The sequence below is a fragment of the Lissotriton vulgaris genome, chromosome 1_2 (assembly GCF_964263255.1).
Source record: "Lissotriton vulgaris chromosome 1_2, aLisVul1.2, whole genome shotgun sequence".
Taxonomy (NCBI): domain Eukaryota; kingdom Metazoa; phylum Chordata; class Amphibia; order Caudata; family Salamandridae; genus Lissotriton; species Lissotriton vulgaris.
In genome coordinates, this window is record NC_141686.1 from 284,042,234 (window position 1) to 284,062,394 (window position 20,161).

At 50.4% G+C, this 20,161-nt stretch overlaps 1 protein-coding gene across 1 annotated transcript; it reads left to right on the top strand.

Moving 5' to 3' along the window:
• Positions 1–5,679: 5,679 nt before the first annotated feature.
• Positions 5,680–7,825, top strand: LOC147736500 (heat shock 70 kDa protein-like). Its single transcript, XM_086953233.1, has one exon. The coding sequence runs from the start codon at positions 5,880–5,882 to the stop codon at positions 7,803–7,805; it is 1,926 nt and encodes a 641-aa protein (XP_086809359.1). The 5' UTR covers positions 5,680–5,879; the 3' UTR covers positions 7,806–7,825.
• The last annotated feature ends 12,336 nt before the right edge of the window (positions 7,826–20,161 follow it).

The following is a 20,161-nucleotide window of genomic DNA, read 5'->3' on the forward strand; positions in this document are numbered from 1 at the left end:
TAATGGGTCCTAAAGGAAGGAAGCAAATGCCCCCCTGGCTTCTGAGTGACATGTGAAATCCACTCGGTCGGTGTTCAGTGGCCCCATACATACATACATACATACCACAACACGGATTCAGGCTGGCGACTCCCCATTTGTAAAGCTAAAATTGCTGTATTTAAAGTTGCCTCCTGCGTGAAATTGAATTCACTTTAATGGAATTGAATGGAGAAAATAAAGTCCTCCCTCTTTTCTCTTCCTAAATATTGAAAACAATGCCCTCAAGCCTCTGGACATATGTGCCAATCAGGGCCGTTTCTAGGTGTTTTGCCGCCCTAGGCGAGAATTGAAAAATGCCGCCCCCTCCCTTTTACTACCTTCACTCTCTATCCCAGTCATACCGGCTAGTTAATTCATTCTTCAGCCCACCTCACTTGGTTACCAAGTACTAGGGAGAGAATTCAACGAGTTAACATTTTCTAACTAGCAGCCTAGTCGGCAAAAAATCTAACACTTGGACGTGGATCAATAATATTCATCACCAAAATGGAAGTAAAACTGACTGGTGAAGACTGAAGGACAAACTTGGAACACACCCCAAAAAGGAAATGGAAATAAAAGCGTCCAGTTATGAGAAAGCAACTGTACTAGAAAGTTCTGGCAGTCCCGAAGAAGGATCGCTTTTTGCAAGGCTACCAGGAGGCTAACGCCCCCGCCCCCACCCTGGTGGAGCGCTATGACTTTTATGGCGGCCGTGCTGGACATCGCTGTTTTAAGGGGCTCTTTCAGAGCACTTTACAGCCATTCTCATTTGTCATTACAAAGGGTCATCGATAGCTAGTTGGCGGAGGCGGTCTGCACAGACCCTCTCCCAGCTACATTTATAGGAGCCACGCATGTGTAGGCAGGGGAATTTTGGCCGTTTTAAAACTGAATGCAGCAGCTTTAGTATGACAAAAAATGAAACTATTCATAGAGATGTCGTCTGCTATTAGCCAGACTGTGTTTTCTAATGTGATTAATGCAGGGGGAGGCAATGGGGGAAATAAAGCACAACACTACCCCGACTCTCCCAGAGCTCACTTGCTACCAACCCTGCCCCCTAGCCCTCTGCCACTTACCGACGTCAGCAATTGTGCACTAACTTGCAGTATCTTAGAATCCTGTCACCAAGAATTATAGAGAACACAAGTGAGGTGACAGTTCTTCTCACCACAGAAATGTAAATCGGTTGAAAATTTTGAAGATTTGATTATTAAAAAACAATCTTTCAAGAATAATGGGACCTGGCGTGAGGGTTAAATATCCTGGCTGAAGTGCAACGATTTGAACCTCGGGGGACTTGAGAACGTTAAGATCTACTATAGTGTGGTGGCAGAGAAAGTACAGAGAGTGCTAAGTAGTCAAAGAAGCACCAAGGCGCCTGGACAAATGTGTGTGATTTGCTGCAAACCTCCCATATTTACAACTTTAAGTGGGAGAGTGCCTAATTAGAGCCAGTGGTTTTCTCTCCTCAGCACTTAATTGTCAGCCGGCTTCAGTGACAGTCCACTTTTTAAGTTTAAGATGAGCACAAGTGTTTTTAATATGTCAAAATACATGAAAAAAGGGCTACCAGCACTTTTATTTTGAAAGGGAGAGTACCGGCACTTATCAAGAGCGACGTAATATTTATAATTGGAGCTTACCGATATTTCACAGAAACAAGATACAGAGTACCTGTATTTCAATTTTTCCATTTCAAGCACTGCATAAAAATAGTCTGAATTGTGTCACTTGCATTGGAGGAGTGCAGTGGTGTGTTGGTACTGTCACTGGTAGTGCTGGCAGGGGCAATGGGTCATGTAGGCTACCATGGCCTCCCAGAAGAGTCCAGCACTTACTTTTTTTTTAAAAAAACAAATGAAGCTCTGGGGGAGGTACAGACTCAGATAATTATGTTAATATGGCCTTTTAATACAGAACAATGTGTTACACCTCATTTAATCTCCGGCCTCCATCTGATTTGCACACTTAGTAACTATGCACAGGTGTTCGGGAAGACGGAAGCTGTCTAATGCTGGCAGAGCAGGCGCCCCGAGGCTGAGAACATATGGGGGTAGAGGAGGTGGTCGCTATACAAAGTGAAGCCTGCTGTACTACAACACCCCGAGGTGGGGGACACAAGCGGTGGGGGTGACAGCTGTGACCAATGATGCCTCCACAGGTCGGGACACACGCAGTGGAGCCGGCAGCTACCCCTATTGACGATAGATAGCTGCGCAGACACTATGGTGAGGGTGGGACGGGGAGAGGGGACGATCGAGCTGCCTGCAGGTATGCTGAACTGGGTGACATATTAACGGTGAACTGATAACTACAGTGGCATAGCACGGCTCTCAGGGGCCCCAGTGAAAGCTAGTAAAACAGGCTCCTTAATTCCTCTTTAGGTTGTAAAAAAACTGCAATAATTAGTGTTCAGATCCCCCCTCCCCCCCAGCTCAGGCCTCGGTGCCAATGCAGGTACGCTCAACTGGGTGACATAATAATGGTGAGCTATGCCCTGGGTACCAGTCTACTATCTAGTGTTGTCCGCTGCTTTAAGGTGACGTTTGCAGCTATATTCTTGGAGCCAGCAGTGATGGCTCAACCATAGGTCTCCATAGAGGAGAATTGTTGCTACAGCTCCTAAAGGCCAGCTTACTTCTGGCTGGAACTGGGTTGTTACCCTATTCTCAGATGACCTACGGCGTTTTATGGATGGCAGTGTTGTCACTGCCCTGATTTTCTTAGACTATCATTATTGACATCAGATCTTACAACGACAACTATCTGCTATTCATGAGGTGTGCCCCAAACCCAGAATCAATCTAAAAGAGGAAGGTGTGCTTCAAAATTAGGGACAGACTAGTGGAAGGGAGAGTTGTCCAAGCTCAGAGGCAGACTAGTGGAGCGAAGTACACCTCAAACACAGAGACAGGCGAGGAGGTTTTGCCCCAAAATATGAAGTAATCTAAAAGGGAGGGTGTAATCCAAACTCAGAAGCAGGTTAGACAAGAGGAAGATTTTCCAGCAGACCACAGGAGACGAGAGTGCCCAAACTCATTTGCAGGCTAGAGGGCTCATTTGCTCCTGAGTCCAAAGAGAGGCTACAGAAAAGAGGCGTGCCTTACACTCACGCTGGCGGAAGGAAAAGAGTGCGCTTCAAAATCGGAGACAGCATAAAGGCGAGAAGAGAGGTGCGCCCCATTTTCGAAGCAACCGAGAGAGAGACTTAACATATCAGGGCTCCCTTGTATGAAGAGGGAGTGTCTGAGGCACAGAGATTAGATGTTAAATAAATCTTAGAAATTGCAATAAAAGTTTAATTTATTTCCAGCGTGGATGTTGACTTAATTGTGTTTCCTAGCACGCACAAAATAATTACAATAGCAAGAAATGATGTGCTTCTGAGAACGCCTCCTTCGGCATGCTGCCAGGCGCCGTGAGGGCATGTCGTAGTAGAAAGGGGCCTTTATTGAAACAAAGACGGCTGATCTGTGCTGTTTGCAACTTTGCACCTTCGTGCTGCAGCTAGCACGTGCAAGAGGAGGGCATCATTGAGGAACCTAGTGCTGTTAAAACCAGGAGAGTGCTGGTGCTGTTAAAACAAGGAGAGGAAGAGGTGCATGCAGTCCACAGTGATGTAAGCTGCGCACCAGCCAACGAGAGCAGACCTGTTTGCGAGTTGCGCCTCAGATGATTTCCTCACCTGTATGTAGTCTTGGTGTCCGTCCGGTGCATTGCTGCCTTGCGGGGTGAGCGCTGCAGGTGACCACGCACGAGGTGAGCAACGAGGTGCGACTCCGATCGGGTCGAGATCGGGCACTCATGGCGCCGAATGTGACGTCAAATCACATCACGTCACGTCACGTCGAATTTTAGAAGGCACTACCTAATGCGCTTGGCAGCACCGTTTCTCCCATTAGGCAAGACTAGGCGGCTGTTCACTCAAGGGGATTTCCAAACTCAGGTTTTTTGCCGCCCTCAACCTTTTGCCGCCCTAGGCAGCCGCCTAGTCTTGCCTAATGGTAGAAACGGCCCTGGAGGAACCTAGTGCTGTTAAAACCAGGAGAGTGCTGGTGCTGTTAAAACAAGGAGAGGAAGAGGTGCATGCAGTCCACAGTGATGTAAGCTGCGCACCAGCCAACGAGAGCAGACCTGTTTGCGAGTTGCGCCTCAGATGATTTCCTCACCTGTATGTAGTCTTGGTGTCCGTCCGGTGCATTGCTGCCTTGCGGGGTGAGCGCTGCAGGTGACCACGCACGAGGTGAGCAACGAGGTGCGACTCCGATCGGGTCGAGATCGGGCACTCATGGCGCCGAATGTGACGTCAAATCACATCACGTCACGTCACGTCGAATTTTAGAAGGCACTACCTAATGCGCTTGGCAGCACCGTTTCTCCCATTAGGCAAGACTAGGCGGCTGTTCACTCAAGGGGATTTCCAAACTCAGGTTTTTTGCCGCCCTCAACCTTTTGCCGCCCTAGGCAGCCGCCTAGTCTTGCCTAATGGTAGAAACGGCCCTGGTGCCAATGCATCCATTGCACCGATGTAAGCCACGCCCCTGACAGCTGCATATGCCAAGTAGCCACGCGCCGGGGCTCAGATCCAACGACCAATCACTATTCCTGTTTGTTTTTTACACATCTGGCCTTTTCTCGAACTGTCACTACCAGGGCCCAATCAGAAGAGACCTGGGCGGGGTCAACGAGCAGATTCTCGAAGCCTCTGGTCTGTTTTGACACACCGGCCCATTGAGCATATCAGAGGACCTTAGGAAACGCCGAGCCCCTCGAGAGGCTCGGCATGTATTGACAGATTAGAGATTAGGGGTGTGTCCATGTAAATAACTATCTGTCGGAACATTTGTAGAATGCTCAGGATGCTTTGACGCGGCCAGCTCATGTGCCCATGCGCACTTCTTGCTCGCCTGAGCGGATCTGACAGGTACCAGAAAGGACGAGAAGCCCTGCGACCTAGTCTGTAACCTGTCAAAATGTAACCCCAGAAGTCCACTAAGAAATTAGGTGTTCTAACATTTTTTTTATTTGAAAACTGTTGTATTCGGGCAGGAAACTAGTCATGATATAATATGATAGGAAACATGCCGTTTCTCAGTCAAGTGATTGCTAATAGTAAAGTTTTGAACGGGATGAAAGATATTTCTGATAATGAAGGCGACGCTGTAACTTAAGTTAAATAAGTTAAATCGTCTTGTGTTTTGGAACAGGTTATACAACACTACGGCGCTTCCGCGACTTTCTCGTCCAACATGGCCGCCCAGGAGTACGATGAGTATTGAGGCTTTAGTCCCTTTGATGCTATGTTCGCCTGTGTAGTGACATCATGGTTTGAACTCGTCCTGATTGGTTGTTACGAAGCTTGTGCTAGCAAGGGCTAGAAACGTCTCGGCCGAAGAGACCTCGGGAATGTTCGGGAATGGAGTCGAAGGGTTGGAGGGCTGGGCGCGCAGTGATTGGCTATTCTCGCACGAGCCCCCTCGGCATGAGGAGTATATATACGCCGAGTTGCCTGTCAACTGGCATTCCTCAGAGAGGTGAATCGAAGAGAAGGAGAGCGCGCGAGAAAGAGAGATCATACTAGGAACCCTGACCCAGGAGGAGACTGCAGCGCAAGTCTAGCGCCCGAAAGCGAGAGACTGACTGACAGAAGAAGCACAGTCTGATCGCGCTACTTCACAGACGCATATCCGCTGAAGAAGTTTCTCCTGCTCACCTGCCGAAAAGAGCACATCTCACGGAGGCTTCTACCAGGGTGCAATTCTTGAAGATATCCAGCTATTGCCAGAAGGCTTCAAAAAGAGACTCTGAATCATCTTGAAGCGGAGCTCACTGCTCAGACAACACTGCAGAAAATGAGTGCACCCAAAGGAGTCGCCATTGGCATCGACCTGGGCACCACCTACTCCTGTGTGGGGGTCTTCCAGCATGGCAAGGTGGAGATCATCGCCAACGACCAAGGCAACCGCACCACCCCCAGCTATGTGGCCTTTACTGACACTGAGAGGCTCATTGGAGATGCTGCCAAGAACCAGGTGGCCCTTAACCCCCAGAACACTGTCTTTGATGCTAAGAGACTGATTGGCAGAAAGTTTGATGACACAGTTGTGCAGGCTGACATGAAGCACTGGCCGTTCAAGGTGGTGAGTGATGGCGGGAAGCCCAAGGTTCAGGTGGAGTACAAAGGGGAGAGCAAGACTTTCTCCCCAGAGGAGGTGTCTTCCATGGTTCTGACCAAGATGAAGGAGATTGCTGAGGCATACTTGGGACACCCAGTCTCCAATGCTGTCATCACTGTGCCTGCTTACTTCAATGACTCCCAGAGGCAGGCCACTAAAGATGCTGGAGTAATCGCAGGCTTAAACGTGCTGAGAATCATCAATGAGCCAACAGCAGCAGCGATTGCCTATGGTCTGGACAAGAGTGGCAGGGGAGAGCGTAATGTCCTGATCTTTGACCTTGGTGGTGGTACATTTGATGTCTCCATTCTAACAATCGATGATGGCATCTTTGAAGTTAAGGCCACAGCTGGAGACACCCACTTGGGAGGTGAAGACTTTGACAACCGAATGGTCAATCACTTTATTGAGGAGTTCAAAAGAAAGCACAAGAAGGATATCAGCCAGAACAAGAGGGCAGTCAGGAGACTGAGAACTGCTTGCGAGAGAGCCAAGAGGACCCTGTCTTCCAGCACTCAGGCCAGCATCGAGATTGACTCCCTGTTCGAAGGCATCGATTTCTACACTTCCATCACCAGAGCACGCTTTGAGGAGCTGTGTGCTGACCTCTTCAGAGGGACTCTTGATCCTGTGGAGAAAGCCTTGAGGGATGCCAAGTTGGACAAAGCTCAGATCAATGACATTGTGCTCGTTGGAGGGTCCACTCGCATTCCCAAAATACAAAAACTACTGCAAGACTTTTTTAATGGCAGAGAACTAAACAAAAGTATCAACCCAGACGAAGCTGTGGCCTATGGTGCAGCAGTGCAGGCTGCTATACTAATGGGGGACAAGTCTGAGAATGTGCAAGACTTGCTCCTCCTGGATGTAGCACCTCTCTCACTGGGGCTTGAGACAGCAGGTGGTGTGATGACTGTCCTCATCAAACGCAACTCAACCATCCCAACTAAGCAAACCCAGATATTCTCCACCTACTCTGATAACCAGCCAGGTGTCCTCATTCAAGTGTATGAGGGTGAAAGAGCCATGACCAAGGACAACAATCTCCTGGGGAAATTTGATCTGAGCGGAATCCCACCAGCCCCTCGTGGTGTGCCACAGATCGAGGTGACCTTTGATATAGATGCCAACGGTATCTTGAATGTCTCTGCTGTGGACAAGAGTTCTGGCAAGCAGAACAAGATCACTATCACCAATGACAAGGGCCGACTGAGCAAAGAGGAGATCGAGAGGATGGTGCAGGAGGCAGACAGGTACAAAGCAGATGATGAAGCCCAGAGAGAGAAAGTCTCTGCCAAGAATGCACTGGAGTCCTACGCCTTCAACATGAAGAGCACAGTGGAGGATGACAAACTTAAAGATAAGATCAGCGAAGATGAGCGGAAGAAGATTGTGGACAAATGTAACCAGACTATCGCCTGGTTGGAGAGCAATCAGCTGGCAGAGAAGGAGGAGTATGAGCACCAGCAGAAGGAGCTGGAGAAGGTCTGTAATCCCATCATCACCAAACTGTACCAGGGTGGGATGCCTGGTGGGAGCTGTGGAGCTCAGGCTCGCCAAGGGAGCTCCGGCACTGGACCCACCATTGAGGAAGTAGATTAATGATGGACAATAATGGACTATTTTCATTGACTCCCATCTGTTTTTTAATTACTGAATTGACAGTATACTTTTTTAAATTGACTAAGTGCTGCCAATTGAAGACCGTCATGTTTACATGAAGATTTATTTTTATTATTTAAGTCTAGTTGTGTGAGAGATGATATGCTGTTAGCAATTTAGCAGATATTTTTTTTTTTTTTTTTTTTGTAGACCTTTATTGTACATTTCGAATAAACACAGCGGAGTGCCTACAACCCCCTGGTAGGGCCGGCCGCCATCAGTGCATCATACAGTCACATTGGAACTCAGTTACATATAACATTAGTACAAATGCAGCCCCAAACTGAGCTCCCGTAGGCACCATATATGTTCCAATTGTAGTGGTCAGAGCATACGATGATGTAGCCGTATAGCCCTCATGTGATCTCGGTCTCATTTTTTGATTTTGTAGAACTAAGTCAACAGACTAACTCTCCCAACACCCTCCCAACCCAACCCACTCCTGGTCTTAGCGAGCCTTACTACTTGACATACACAACGCTCAAGTATTAGTTGTTGCAGGAAACCTCCTAGGGTGGAAGGCCATCTCGGGTAACCTAACGCTATTCGCATAGCGTACACTTGGATCGCGGTCGGGCACTAGAAGGCAATCCGGCCTGGGCAATCTATTACAGCTAATGTCCAGGATTCATGAAGCACAACAGCACTAGCACACCGCACAGCACAGTCTCCCTCTCCGCTTTCAAACCACATTCAATCCGATGCAAGATCATGTTCCAGTAGTTCAGCAATCGTATTCCTTTCACTATCTGAATCTTCCAGAGACATTACATACTGCGTAAATGGAGCCCATATGTCTCGCGGGCGAGACCTCTCCGGGAGACCCTCATAATAACAGTGCAGTTGGTCTCTGCAATAAGCCATATCCTTCAACCATAGTTGCACGTCTGGTGCCCTCCTCCCCCCCCATCCCATAGCAACTCTTCTTTTGGCTAATTGGAGCGCCAACACCACCAGCCTTCGCGATTGTGGTGCCACCCCAGAGGCTATTCCCAATAGGCAGAGCCGCACATCAAATGGAACCTCAGCTGCAGTCATAACCGTCAGACCCTCTGTTACCGCCTTCCAAAAGTCATACACTCGCGGGCAGCCCCAGGCAAGATGTATAAAGTCAGCATCATCCGCACCACATCTCACGCAACTCGCAGTATCACGAAGCCCATACCTCACTAGTTGAAGCGGTGTGTAGTACCACTGATGCAGAAATTTATAATGTAAGAGCCGGAAGTTTCCATTTATCACGTATCCCCCCGTCATGTTGCAACACTCATTCCATTCGTCATCGGTAAGAGGGTCAGGAAGACTCCCATCCCACCGCGCTCTTGCTAGTTCCGCCCCCCCTCCCTCATCCTCCTGCGCTGCCTTGTACAGTCTAGAAACCAATTTAGCCCTGTCCTTAGCTGTATAAAGTAACTGCAATGCACCGAGAGTTGGAGGCTCCGCTGGGTATGTAGGATACAAATCCTTTATCGCAGCCCGCAGCCGGGCATAGATAAAGGTAGGCATGCACGTGTTAGTCGATCCGGCCGTCATAGCCTGCAAAGAGAGAAACGACGCCCCGGGAAACAGGTCCCCCATGGTTTGTAGTCCGGCTTCTCTCAGAACTTGCAACCCTCCTATCTCGCCGGTTACAGAAATATCAGAGTGGTAGAGTAGCGGCATAGCCGGTGCATATAACGGGAGGCGGGCCGCTCTTCGACCAAGTCGTTCCCAAGCTGTCGCTGTAATCCGCACTGTGTCTACCTCTCCCTTCTCAAAAACCGAATGTTCGTTCACTACCATGGCCCTCAGCGGATACGGCAGAACCGCACTCGCCTCAAGTGCCACATGAGGGGTGTACGGTGGAGCATTCAACCAATAACTTGCAAAATGCGCCTGCGCGCAGAGGTAATACAGCCTCATGTCCGGTAGGGCGAACCCTCCCAGTGCATACGGTTTGGTCAGCACCTCCCAAGTCACTCTTGGTTTCTTGCCAGCCCATGTGAGAGTTATCAGGAGCGATCTGACCCTTGCAAAGAAATGCGACTTCAACAGGATAGGGATATTAATGAAAAGGTAGAGAAATTTTGGCAACACCACCATCTTAATTAAGGAAACTCGGTCCGCTAGGGTCAACGGGAGTCGAGTCCAGCGCGCCACTTGGTCTTCTAGTTTAGATACAGCAACACCATAGTTAGCCCGGATAACCTCCTGGCAGTCCCTGTGCACCCAGACCCCCAGATACCGAACCGACTCCGTTGCCCACTCCAGGGGGAACTCCAACTGAGTCCGGCGGGTCGCCTCCGTGAGAGGCATGATCACAGATTTGTCCCAATTTATAGTGAGGCCAGAGTGTCGACCAAACTTAATAAATTCACGTAGGATGTTCTCCAGGTGGAGAGCCGGATCCCTCACATACAGGACCATGTCATCCGCGTACATTGATACCGCCAGAGCGCGGAGCGGGAATTTCAATGCAGCCTCAGCATAACGTTGTCGCAGAATACAGGCTAGAGGTTCCATCATGATGGCAAACAGCAACGGAGACAGAGGGCACCCCTGTCTCGTTCCCCTCTGTATCGGGAATGATGAAGACACGTGGCCATTGACTCTGACTCTTGCCGTGGGTGCAGTATATAAGAGGGCGACCAGTGACGTGAAAAAGAACGGTACCCCCATCCGGTGCAGGACCGCCATCATGTATTTCCATGCCACCGAATCGAAGGCCTTGGCCGCGTCCAGCATGACTGCGGCTGCAGGCAATTCAGGTTTAAGCAGGTGCAGTACAGCGAATAGTGTCCTTAAATTATGTGTAGTGGATCTGAGTGGGATGAAACCTGATTGGTCTGGCAATACCATGACCGGCAGCAGCAACCGTAAGCGTGTGGCCAGGACTTTTGCAATGATCTTTACATCAGTGTTCATAAGTGAAAGGGGGCGATATGAGTCACATTTGTTAGGCGGTTTCCCCGGTTTAGGTAGTGCCACCAGCAGTGCCTCCCTCATGGTCGCCGGCAATCGCCCACAGTCAAACGCCTCCTCCAATACCTGAGCCAGCTGCGGGATCAGTAAATCTGCGTACGTTTTATAGAATTCGGATGGTAAGCCATCCGTACCAGCCGCCTTACCGCTAGGAAGGGCCGCTATCGCATCCCTGAATTCGGCCTCAGTTACGTGATGCATAAGGAATTCTTGCTGCCCCCTAGACAGCCACACCAAGGCTACATCTTCCAAATATCTATCCACTTCTTCCTCATCTGCTGTATCCCTATGCGCATAGAGCCGCTCATAATGTTTGGAGAAGCAGGTCAGTATACCCTCTGTGCTAGTAATCACATTCCCCTGATCCTCAATTTCCTGCACTGTGCAGTGTCGCGCCCATGGCTCTCTGATCCGATCCGCCAGACCCCTGCCTGGTCTGCCCCCTTCGCCATAATACCTAGCTGTGGCTTCCTTGGAGAGGAATTTAACCTCCTGCTCGGCCAGATCGTTATATTCGTCCACTTTCTTTCGTATGTCAGCAAGAACCGTGCCATTCACTCCCTCCTCCAGTCTCCGCTCCAGTATCAGCAACTCTCTTTCTAACCTGGCCATGGAGCCCCTAATGGACGAGAGCACCCCAGACCGCAGCCCAATGCACGCACCCCTCACCGTCACCTTGAAGGCCTCCCAGACCGTACCCATGTTGTCTACAGACCCCACGTTGTTAGTAAAGAACTCCTCAATTATCTGCCTCAGTCTCTCAGACAATACCTGATCCGTCAACACCCCAGAAGAAAGCCGCCAGGTGAAAGGAGTGGGGACCCGAGATGGGAGCTGCAGCACCAGTGTGACGGGCGCATGATCAGAGATGGTACGAGGCAGATGGTCAACACCCATCACCCAACCACTGACATCTCTCGTCATGAGCCAGTAGTCTAATCGCGACCATGTATCGTGCGCTGAGGTGTAGCAGGTGCCCTCCCGCTTAGTCGGGTTACGTAGTCTCCACACATCCAGCAGACGCAACCCATCCATGCCCTCGCACACCGCTTCCACTGCCTTCTTACGCACAGGAGCTCTATCTTGCTTCCTATCTAGGTCTGAATCCAGAGTGATGTTCCAATCCCCCCCACAGATGATAGCTGAAGGTGCAAGTGAATATAGCCTGTTCCAGAGAGTCACATAAAATTCAGGGTCATCCACATTTGGTCCATAAACATTGACCAGAGTTATCAGCGTGCCGCACAATTTACCCTGTACTATTATGTATCTACCATGCAGGTCAATATCTTCATGTACGATGTCAAAGGGAACATTCCTCTTGATCAGTATCATCACCCCTCTAGCATAGGAAGAGTAGTTCGTAGCCAGCCTCACCCCCGCCCATTGTTTGCCCACCTGTTCGGCCGCCCTACCCTGAAGGTGCGTTTCCTGAAGGAGTGCAACCTGTACACCATGTCTATTCAGAAAGGCAAGCATTTGTCTAGTTTTTTGCGGCCTATTGAGTCCCCGCACATTCCAAGTAATGCATTTAATCTTACCCCCCCTCTCCATAACACCAGTCCCGCAATCCAGCCCTAATGCAGTAGTCTGTCCCCGGCTTACATCCCAGAGGCCCATCCTCAGCTTCCATCAGCACATAAAATACGCAACACCCTCCACTATGAAGGCCTATCCAGTACCAGAAGTTCCAGGCATAGTCGAACAGCAACATAGGTCTCGCTTCCTTGACCAGGTAAGAAAACAGTCCCCCAACGTCTCCCAGCAGCTCAACCCCCAACCCACCACCCACTTCAGCGTGCCCCAAATGCCAAAGCAATCCCTCTGTCCCCCCAACCCCAAACCCCAACAATATCAACAACTGCTTGTGGGGATCTCCCGTCATGGGGGGCGTAGTGGCACTCCACTCTCGCCAGGTGTTGACGAGAGCGTAGACCCAACATTTAGAAGTACATCCCCATACCCGCAATCCTATTTCGTGAACAAAAAAGGAACATATAATCGAGTAAACTCCAGCACATTTTTAGATTTGCTCCGGCTCGGGCCCTCAGCAGATAGGCCAGAGCTCATAGGCAAACGGGCACCGCACGCGCACCGCCGTACCATGTAATCCACAGTGTCCCCATCAGTTAGCATGCTCCGTAGCCTACAACACACTCAGTCACTGAGCAGGGCAAAGCAGATCCCCCTGGACCCCGAGCCCCAGCAGCAATAACAGCCCAAGCTACAATGGAGGCGGCATATCGCAGTGATCAGCAACAAGACCCCCGCCACAGGCAAATGCACATCTACAGCTCAGGCGGCTTCTTCCTGCCCGCCATCATTGTCTTCCCTTCGGTCCCTCTGCCCTTTAGCTCTTCGTTTCAGTTGTTTGGCGTAGTCCATGGCCGACTTTGGGGAGGAAAAGATCTTATTGTCCGCAGGGGGCCCAATCCGCAGGCGTGCCGGATAAAGCATGGCATATGCTACTTCCTCAGATCGCAGCAACTGCTTCACCGCGGCGAATTCTTTCCGAGCCGTCTGCACCGCCATGGTGAAGTCAGGGTAAAACTCAAGTTTGTTCCCTTGGTATTCTATAGTACCTTTTTCCCTCGCAAGCCGAAGAATGGTATCTCGGTCCCTATAGTTTAGTATCCTGGCTACTATCGGACGCGGTGGTGCTCCAGGCGGGGGCCGCTTGGCTAGAGAGCGATGGGCCCGCTCCACTATAAAGAGTTTGGATAGGTGATCAGCCCCGAATATATCAATAATCATACGTTCCATGAAGTCTTCCATACGACCCACATTTGTGGATTCCGGCAGGCCCGTGACCCTTACATTGTTCCTTCTGGACCTCCCTTCTAACTCCTCGTTCTTGGCCTGTATGACCGCCAACACCCTCTCCATGCCGAATACCTTAGAGGAGACCGTGGCCAGACCATCTTCCGTGGCAGAGACTCTCTGCTCCACCTCCCCCATGCGCTCGTTTTGGCGGTCGAATTGCGTCGCCATTTGATCGAGACGGTGGTTGACAGACTCCATGGTACCTTCGATCGATTGTAAGGTCTTTTGCATGGCCACCAGGGTGGATTCCAAGTTTGGGGTGCCCCCTACAGCCCCCCCCTGATCCGGGTCAGCAGGCGCTTGGGAAGATGTGTGCGCAGTCTTTTTGCTTGCTTCAAATGTTATTTTCGGCTGAGTCCTGTCAGTCCTGCCCATGGTGGCGGTTAGTTCAGCCCAGGAAGAGATGTCCAGCAGAGCCGCGGCTACCTCAGGCTATGCTCACAGGCCAGGCCCAGTTCACTGCCCAGCGCTATTTCCAGTCGCCTTTCGTGCACCACAGCCTGGCGCTGGCAGGCCAACTGCCCTTCGTCAGAGGAAGCCGAAGCGCTCCTCCACACAATGTCAGGCCCCTCTCAGCCACACGCGTTACTGCCAGCACAGTGCCTAATGGGTCGCAGCACAGCTCTACTGCCGCATGTACAGACTGGGGCTTCGTTATGCAAGAGTCCCCTTTTAAAGCCAAGGTCTCCCGGTCCGTTGATAGTCCCTGGAAAACGGCGGGTGCCACTCAAGTCTCCAGCCTCCCAGCGCAGCTCAGGGCCACTGCCGTTCCGCTTTGTATGGGACGCTCCACCTTTACAGCCCAGTGCGATGATGACCCCCAGCTGGGTCACAGCTCCGCCATCTCCGCGTATCTCAGCACATCCGCCCTTCCCCCGCCAGCCTTAGCTCGCGCGGCGCGGCCTAACCATGCCCGGCGCCACCTCCGCAGCCCCGGGCTTGCGTAGTGCCCCGCCCCACTCACCGGAGCCGGCAGGCCAATCTCAGTCCGCTCCGCTGCCGCGTCGGTGCTTCTCCGCCGTTGTGCTGCGCCACCGACTCTCCTCAGCAGTCCGCCGACTCCACTCCTCCGGGTCGGCTCACTCAGGAGGCAACAGCGTTTTCAGGTCAGACGGCAGCAGGGCGTCTCCTCCACGAGGTCGCCAGACCTCACCAGCGCGAACGCGGTTCAGAGCGTCCCGATCCCCAGGGGCTCACCAAGTCGCCTCAGGCTCCGGAAAAAAGCATCGCATCCGACCCCCGCTGGCAGTGGGGTTCACTCGGTGTCTTTTGCAGGGTGCAGGCACGAGAAAAGGTAGGATAAATTAGCAAATGTTATCAGGTCTCGACAGAGCCTCACGTAAGTGCGGCCATCTTGTCCGGCGCCCTCTAGCGCCCCCAATTTAGCAGATATTTAATCTGATTAGGTGTAACATTTCAAAGCTGGCACTTTGGTCATTTCAAATAAAATGCAATTTTTTTTAAATCTTTGAATTTGCTTGTTTTTCCTTGTGAATACATTGCCTTATGTTGTGAAAACGTCTATGGGTGAACAAGTACATATTTTTGCATATTTTTATGAATTCTACTTCTAATTTAAAATTTTTTTTTTCTTGTTGCTGTTTCCTGTTTGAGCGTTTTTGTGAAACTCCTTAACGTGGATCTAGCAGTATCTGTTCCTGGGGTGTGAGCCTTATTAAAGGTGCTTATTGGGGGTGGGGACATGGGTGAGTGCAGCGTAATGTGAACACAATAGACCTCTGGAATGAGTTAGTATAATCCCTCATCTGTCCCCTCGCAGTGTATCTTCCTTCAAACTCCCTATCTCAGCACAGCATCTCACCTGCATCTCTCATCTTAAGATTGTATCTTCCTGCAGCCTCTACATTGCGATGCAGGGGCTCTGTCCTTCCAGTACCTCACTTTCTGTCCCCATTTCAGTGAAAGATCACACAAGCAACCAGCCCCTTTACGCAGCTCTCAACCTGACTGCATCTCTCCAAGTCCTCATCATTGTCCAGGGGGGGTCTGCCATACATCCTGTTTCCCAGTGCACTATTTTCTGAGTAGCTCCCTCAGTGCTCGATCTTTCTTCCAGGCCCACCACCGTTCAAGATATCTCTGAACCACACTATAGCAGTCATAGTAGATATGCTATTCTGCTCCCATCTCTACAAGAACCCACCGCCCCATAGTGTAATGTTTTCCTTCCATCCTACTCCAGTGAATTTTTGCCAATTGCACTTAAATGCTATTTTAAACGCAAATTTCAACCCTTATACATTTCAACCCATGTACATTTAGCCCTTCCTTCCTGTTCAACTCCTACCTTGTGCTAAATATTCCAGCCACACAACCCAGCATTCTCAGTGTTTCTGCTAGGGAAATGTCTCCTTCCACATGTCCTGGCGCTCCTACCTTAATTATGTTCTCCCAGAGCTATGGGAGAGGCTTGAATGGAGCCTTCCCAGATCTAGAGATCCCCGGAGACCCAAATGTGGAGTTGGGTGGACCCTAAAGAGAGACCGTCATGACTGGAAGAGATATCATGTGCGGGGTAGAGGAATCTCTGGAAATCTCCGGGTGAAACTCCCAGACACCCCAAGGAATGGGTTTGGGGTCCTGAAGGAAAAAACTTTCGATGAGACCTCTGGTTAGAGCTCATGGACACCACATATAATTGGATACTGGGAGAGAGCCAGATACAGCACTCTAAAGGAGACCCAAGGTGATGATTCTGAGATCCCAAGTGAAGGCCTTGGGAACACTCCGCTAAAGGAGCCCAGAAGGCACCACAAGTGAAGGCTGTGGCACCCGAATGCATAGTCTTTTGGAGAAACCCCAAGGCAAGGTATCAGAGACAGACACCATGTAGAGAGAGGGCGAACTACAGACAAATGTAACTGCAACAGATGTAGCTGGTGAGAGACCACTTTCTGAGAGGGACTGGGTGAGAGCTGTCTGACACCCACGAAAAAGACTCTGGTAGTGAGACTCTGATTGACAGGGCCTTGGGAAATAGCCTCCACATCTGAGTTGAGTAGCTGCCTGGTATATTACTCTGAGAGAGACCCTGCATGAGGATTGGGGGCCTGTAGTGAGAGGTCTCTGGGTGATAACTCCCAGGTGAATGAACCCTAAGGATAGGAATCTGAGAAAGAACTCTGGTAAGGTTTGGAGGAGGACAACTATGGAGAAGACTTTGAGTGGGATAAAACATGTGATGGGCAGACAGCCCACAGGTGAGTTCTGTGGGGCCTCCTGGGATAAGCCTCTCACCTCCGGCGCTTACACCGTGGTCTCTGGGGAGAATCCAGAGAAACCTAGGTGAGGAGCTGAAAACATGCTGTACTAGGACGTTCAGAGAGACGACAGTGAGACCTGAGGTCAGTGGAGAAAGATTTCAGTCACAGAACGTTTCAAAAACCCCAGGAAGGGGCTGTGAAACACGGAGGCATTGGAGTCTAGAGGTGAGTTTCCAGTTGGGAGCTGAGTACCATGTTGGGATGAGAATGCCCTTGCACGGTTTTGCAAGAATGCACCTCTGTTCTGTTACCTAACTGCAAAAAAATCACCGTTTTTTTATGATTGTTGTTGCCCAACAAATGCAGTAATCATTCATGAGTGCTGAGGCCTTATATGTTTAAAGAAACTGAAGGCCCAGAGTAGTGCTCACTGATCTGAAGGAGCTCACAAAACACGCGATCCTCACTCAGATTGTGCACTAAAGTGCTGTGACACCATGCCCTTTGCTAACATCCTGAGTGCATTGTAGGTGTGCAAGGAGTAACAGGTGAGTGGTATTATGAATCTGTATGTCAAGGAAGTTTATGATTATAAGATCAGTGAGATTCATTTTGGATTTCCCCTGGTAGAGCCCAGTATAAGATTGAGGCTGCATAACCACCTCCCATACAAGCTAAGTGTATTGCTAGCATTCCTGAAGCTTTTGTGAAGCACCATACATTAAGGTGTGAAGGATGCAGACAGAGCTCTCTGTAGATATGTAGCACACAGCCGCTAACAGACCCATACAGCCACTCTCGAACCCACTCCTACCCACTCACAGACACATACAGCCAATCCACACCTGCTCACACACCCATACAGCCACTCACACACTCTCACAGCCCCATACAGCCACTCACACACCGACTCATACAGCCACTTACACCCCCACCCTCAAAGGTTACAGGTAGGAAATACATTTTTAAAAAAACCTTCAAAATGTACTAAAATCCAAATGTGACAGGACGTTATAGGGAGGAAATAACTTAAAAACCTATGAAATTCATTGAAAAAACCCAGAGGTTGCAGGAACGTTATAGTTAGGCTCAGATTTTACACACTCAAAACCACAGAAATCCAGCATTTATAGTTACTTGAGCTAACTAAAATGTATGACTCCGCATTGCACTTCTTATGACCTCACATATTACATCACTCATGACATGGTCAGTGACATCACTGATGACATCTCAACTTCACTGATGACATCGTCCAGTGAGTGTGTTTCATAAATATTTCATAGAAGGATCCTCTTGCCTATATTTTAATTTCAGGAGGGAAAAGACAAACATGTTCATGGTTCTCCTTTAGGTTTAAAGTATTTTATTCAGCATGACACACCAAGACAAATACACAGAGCAACCTGTGGAAGCTGGAAGTACCAAGACCTTGGCAAAGAGCTATTAGGTGCAGGTTACAGGTGTTAATCTAACACGGCAGTAGGAAGAATGCATTGTCCCAGTATGACACGACATTTTTATTGCAAACACCCCCCAAGCCCCAACCTCCAACTCCCCTAACCCAACCCCCCCACCCTCCCCACCCATCGTCCAGTGCACAAGCTCTATCCAAAGCGTACATCAAAGCCGCCTCTCACGGGGAAAGTGAATCTCGTACCAGGTCACTGGTCAGGCGATGCCGGGCTCCTGAGCCTCATGAGGCGGAGGTATTTGGGACAGGTAAGCTCCCTAAACTCTGTGAGCAGTAAGGAATGAAACGGTTGCCAGAGTTCGTTAAATTGCGCTATGTCCCCTGCCACCATGAGGGACGATTTTTCCATACCCAGCACATGCCACAGCCTATGGAGCCAGCCCGTGATGGTGGGTGTTGTGGTGGTGCGCCAATGTATCAAGATGTTCTGGACCGCTGAACCTAGGGCGATGGCTATTTGCCTACCTCTACGGGATCTGAGGGGGTACATCAGTCCATTCGGGAGTCCCAGCAGGGTGTATGCAGGGAAGCGCGGGAGTTCAATGCCAAATGAGAGTCTATTTCATCCAGCACCTCCTTCCAATAGACGTCCAGGAGAGGGCACTCCCATAAAATGTGCGTAAGTGTACCCCTGTGCCCGCACCCTCGCCAACACGTGCCCTCCTTACTACGGTCAAATTCGTGAATCCGCTCAGGTGTGTAGTACCAGTAGGTGGAGACCTTGGTCAGTGTGTCGGTGAGGCCCATGTGATACGCCGAGTGGCGCGCTCTATAGGAAATGTGTTCCCACTCCTTGGGGCTTAACGTTCTCCCTAGCTCTCGCTCCCAGCGTTCTCTCCCCTGGTTGTAGAAGTGCGTTGAAGGTTGTTGTAAAAACCTATAGAGATCCGTGATCAATTTCGAATCTGATGTACGTGACAGTAACCATCTCTCGTACAATGAGAGGTGTCTATCTGCAGTCCCTTTCACCTGAGGTTGAAGAGCCCAGTGGCGGGCTTGCATATAGCGATGTCGATCAGTCTCAGGGAGAGAAAATTCCTGACGGAACTGCGGAAAGGGGACAACTCCCTTAGGGCCATACATATGGCACAGAGCTCTGCACCCCGACTGCCGCCAGTGTGTGAATGCCCCTTTTTTTTCCATTCCTGGGGCAAAGTCTGGGTTGTCCACTAACGGCGTGAGCGGCGACGGGAACGAGGTAAGGTCATACTTGATGCAAGTAGCATCCCAGACCCTCAGAGGCACCCTAGTGATAAAAGAGGCGTACAGGTTCTTAGGTCGGTGAGACCGGCGCAAGAACGGGACTTCCTGCAGAGGCCTGCCTGCCACCGCCTGATCCTGGAAGAGCCAATGTTTATCAGACTCCCATCTGCACCATTCCACGAAATACCGCAGCTGCGCGGCCTGAAAGTATTTACGAAAGTCAGGGATTCCCAGCCCCCCCGCCTCGGGGGCCAGAAGTGAGAGGGCCCTGCGCATTCTGGGCTTTTTCCCCTGCCAAATGAAATGCGCCACCTCCGACTGCAGTTGCGGGATCCAGCCGGCCGGCGGCTGGAGCCGCAGAGCCCTGAACAAATAAAGAACCTGCGGTAAAACCGTCATTTTAATGGCTGCAATCCTGCCCAACCAAGAAAGGATGCCGCGGTTCCATCGACCTACTTCCTCCCTAATCTTTGCCCCCAGAGCTGTGTAGTTAGCCGAAACCATAGCCGGTAACGTGGGGGCTATCAAAATCCCCATGTAGGGTATCGCCTCCGACGACCAGAGCATGGGGAATCTATTCTGCAGGTAGGTCCTAGTGGCCGGCTCCAGGG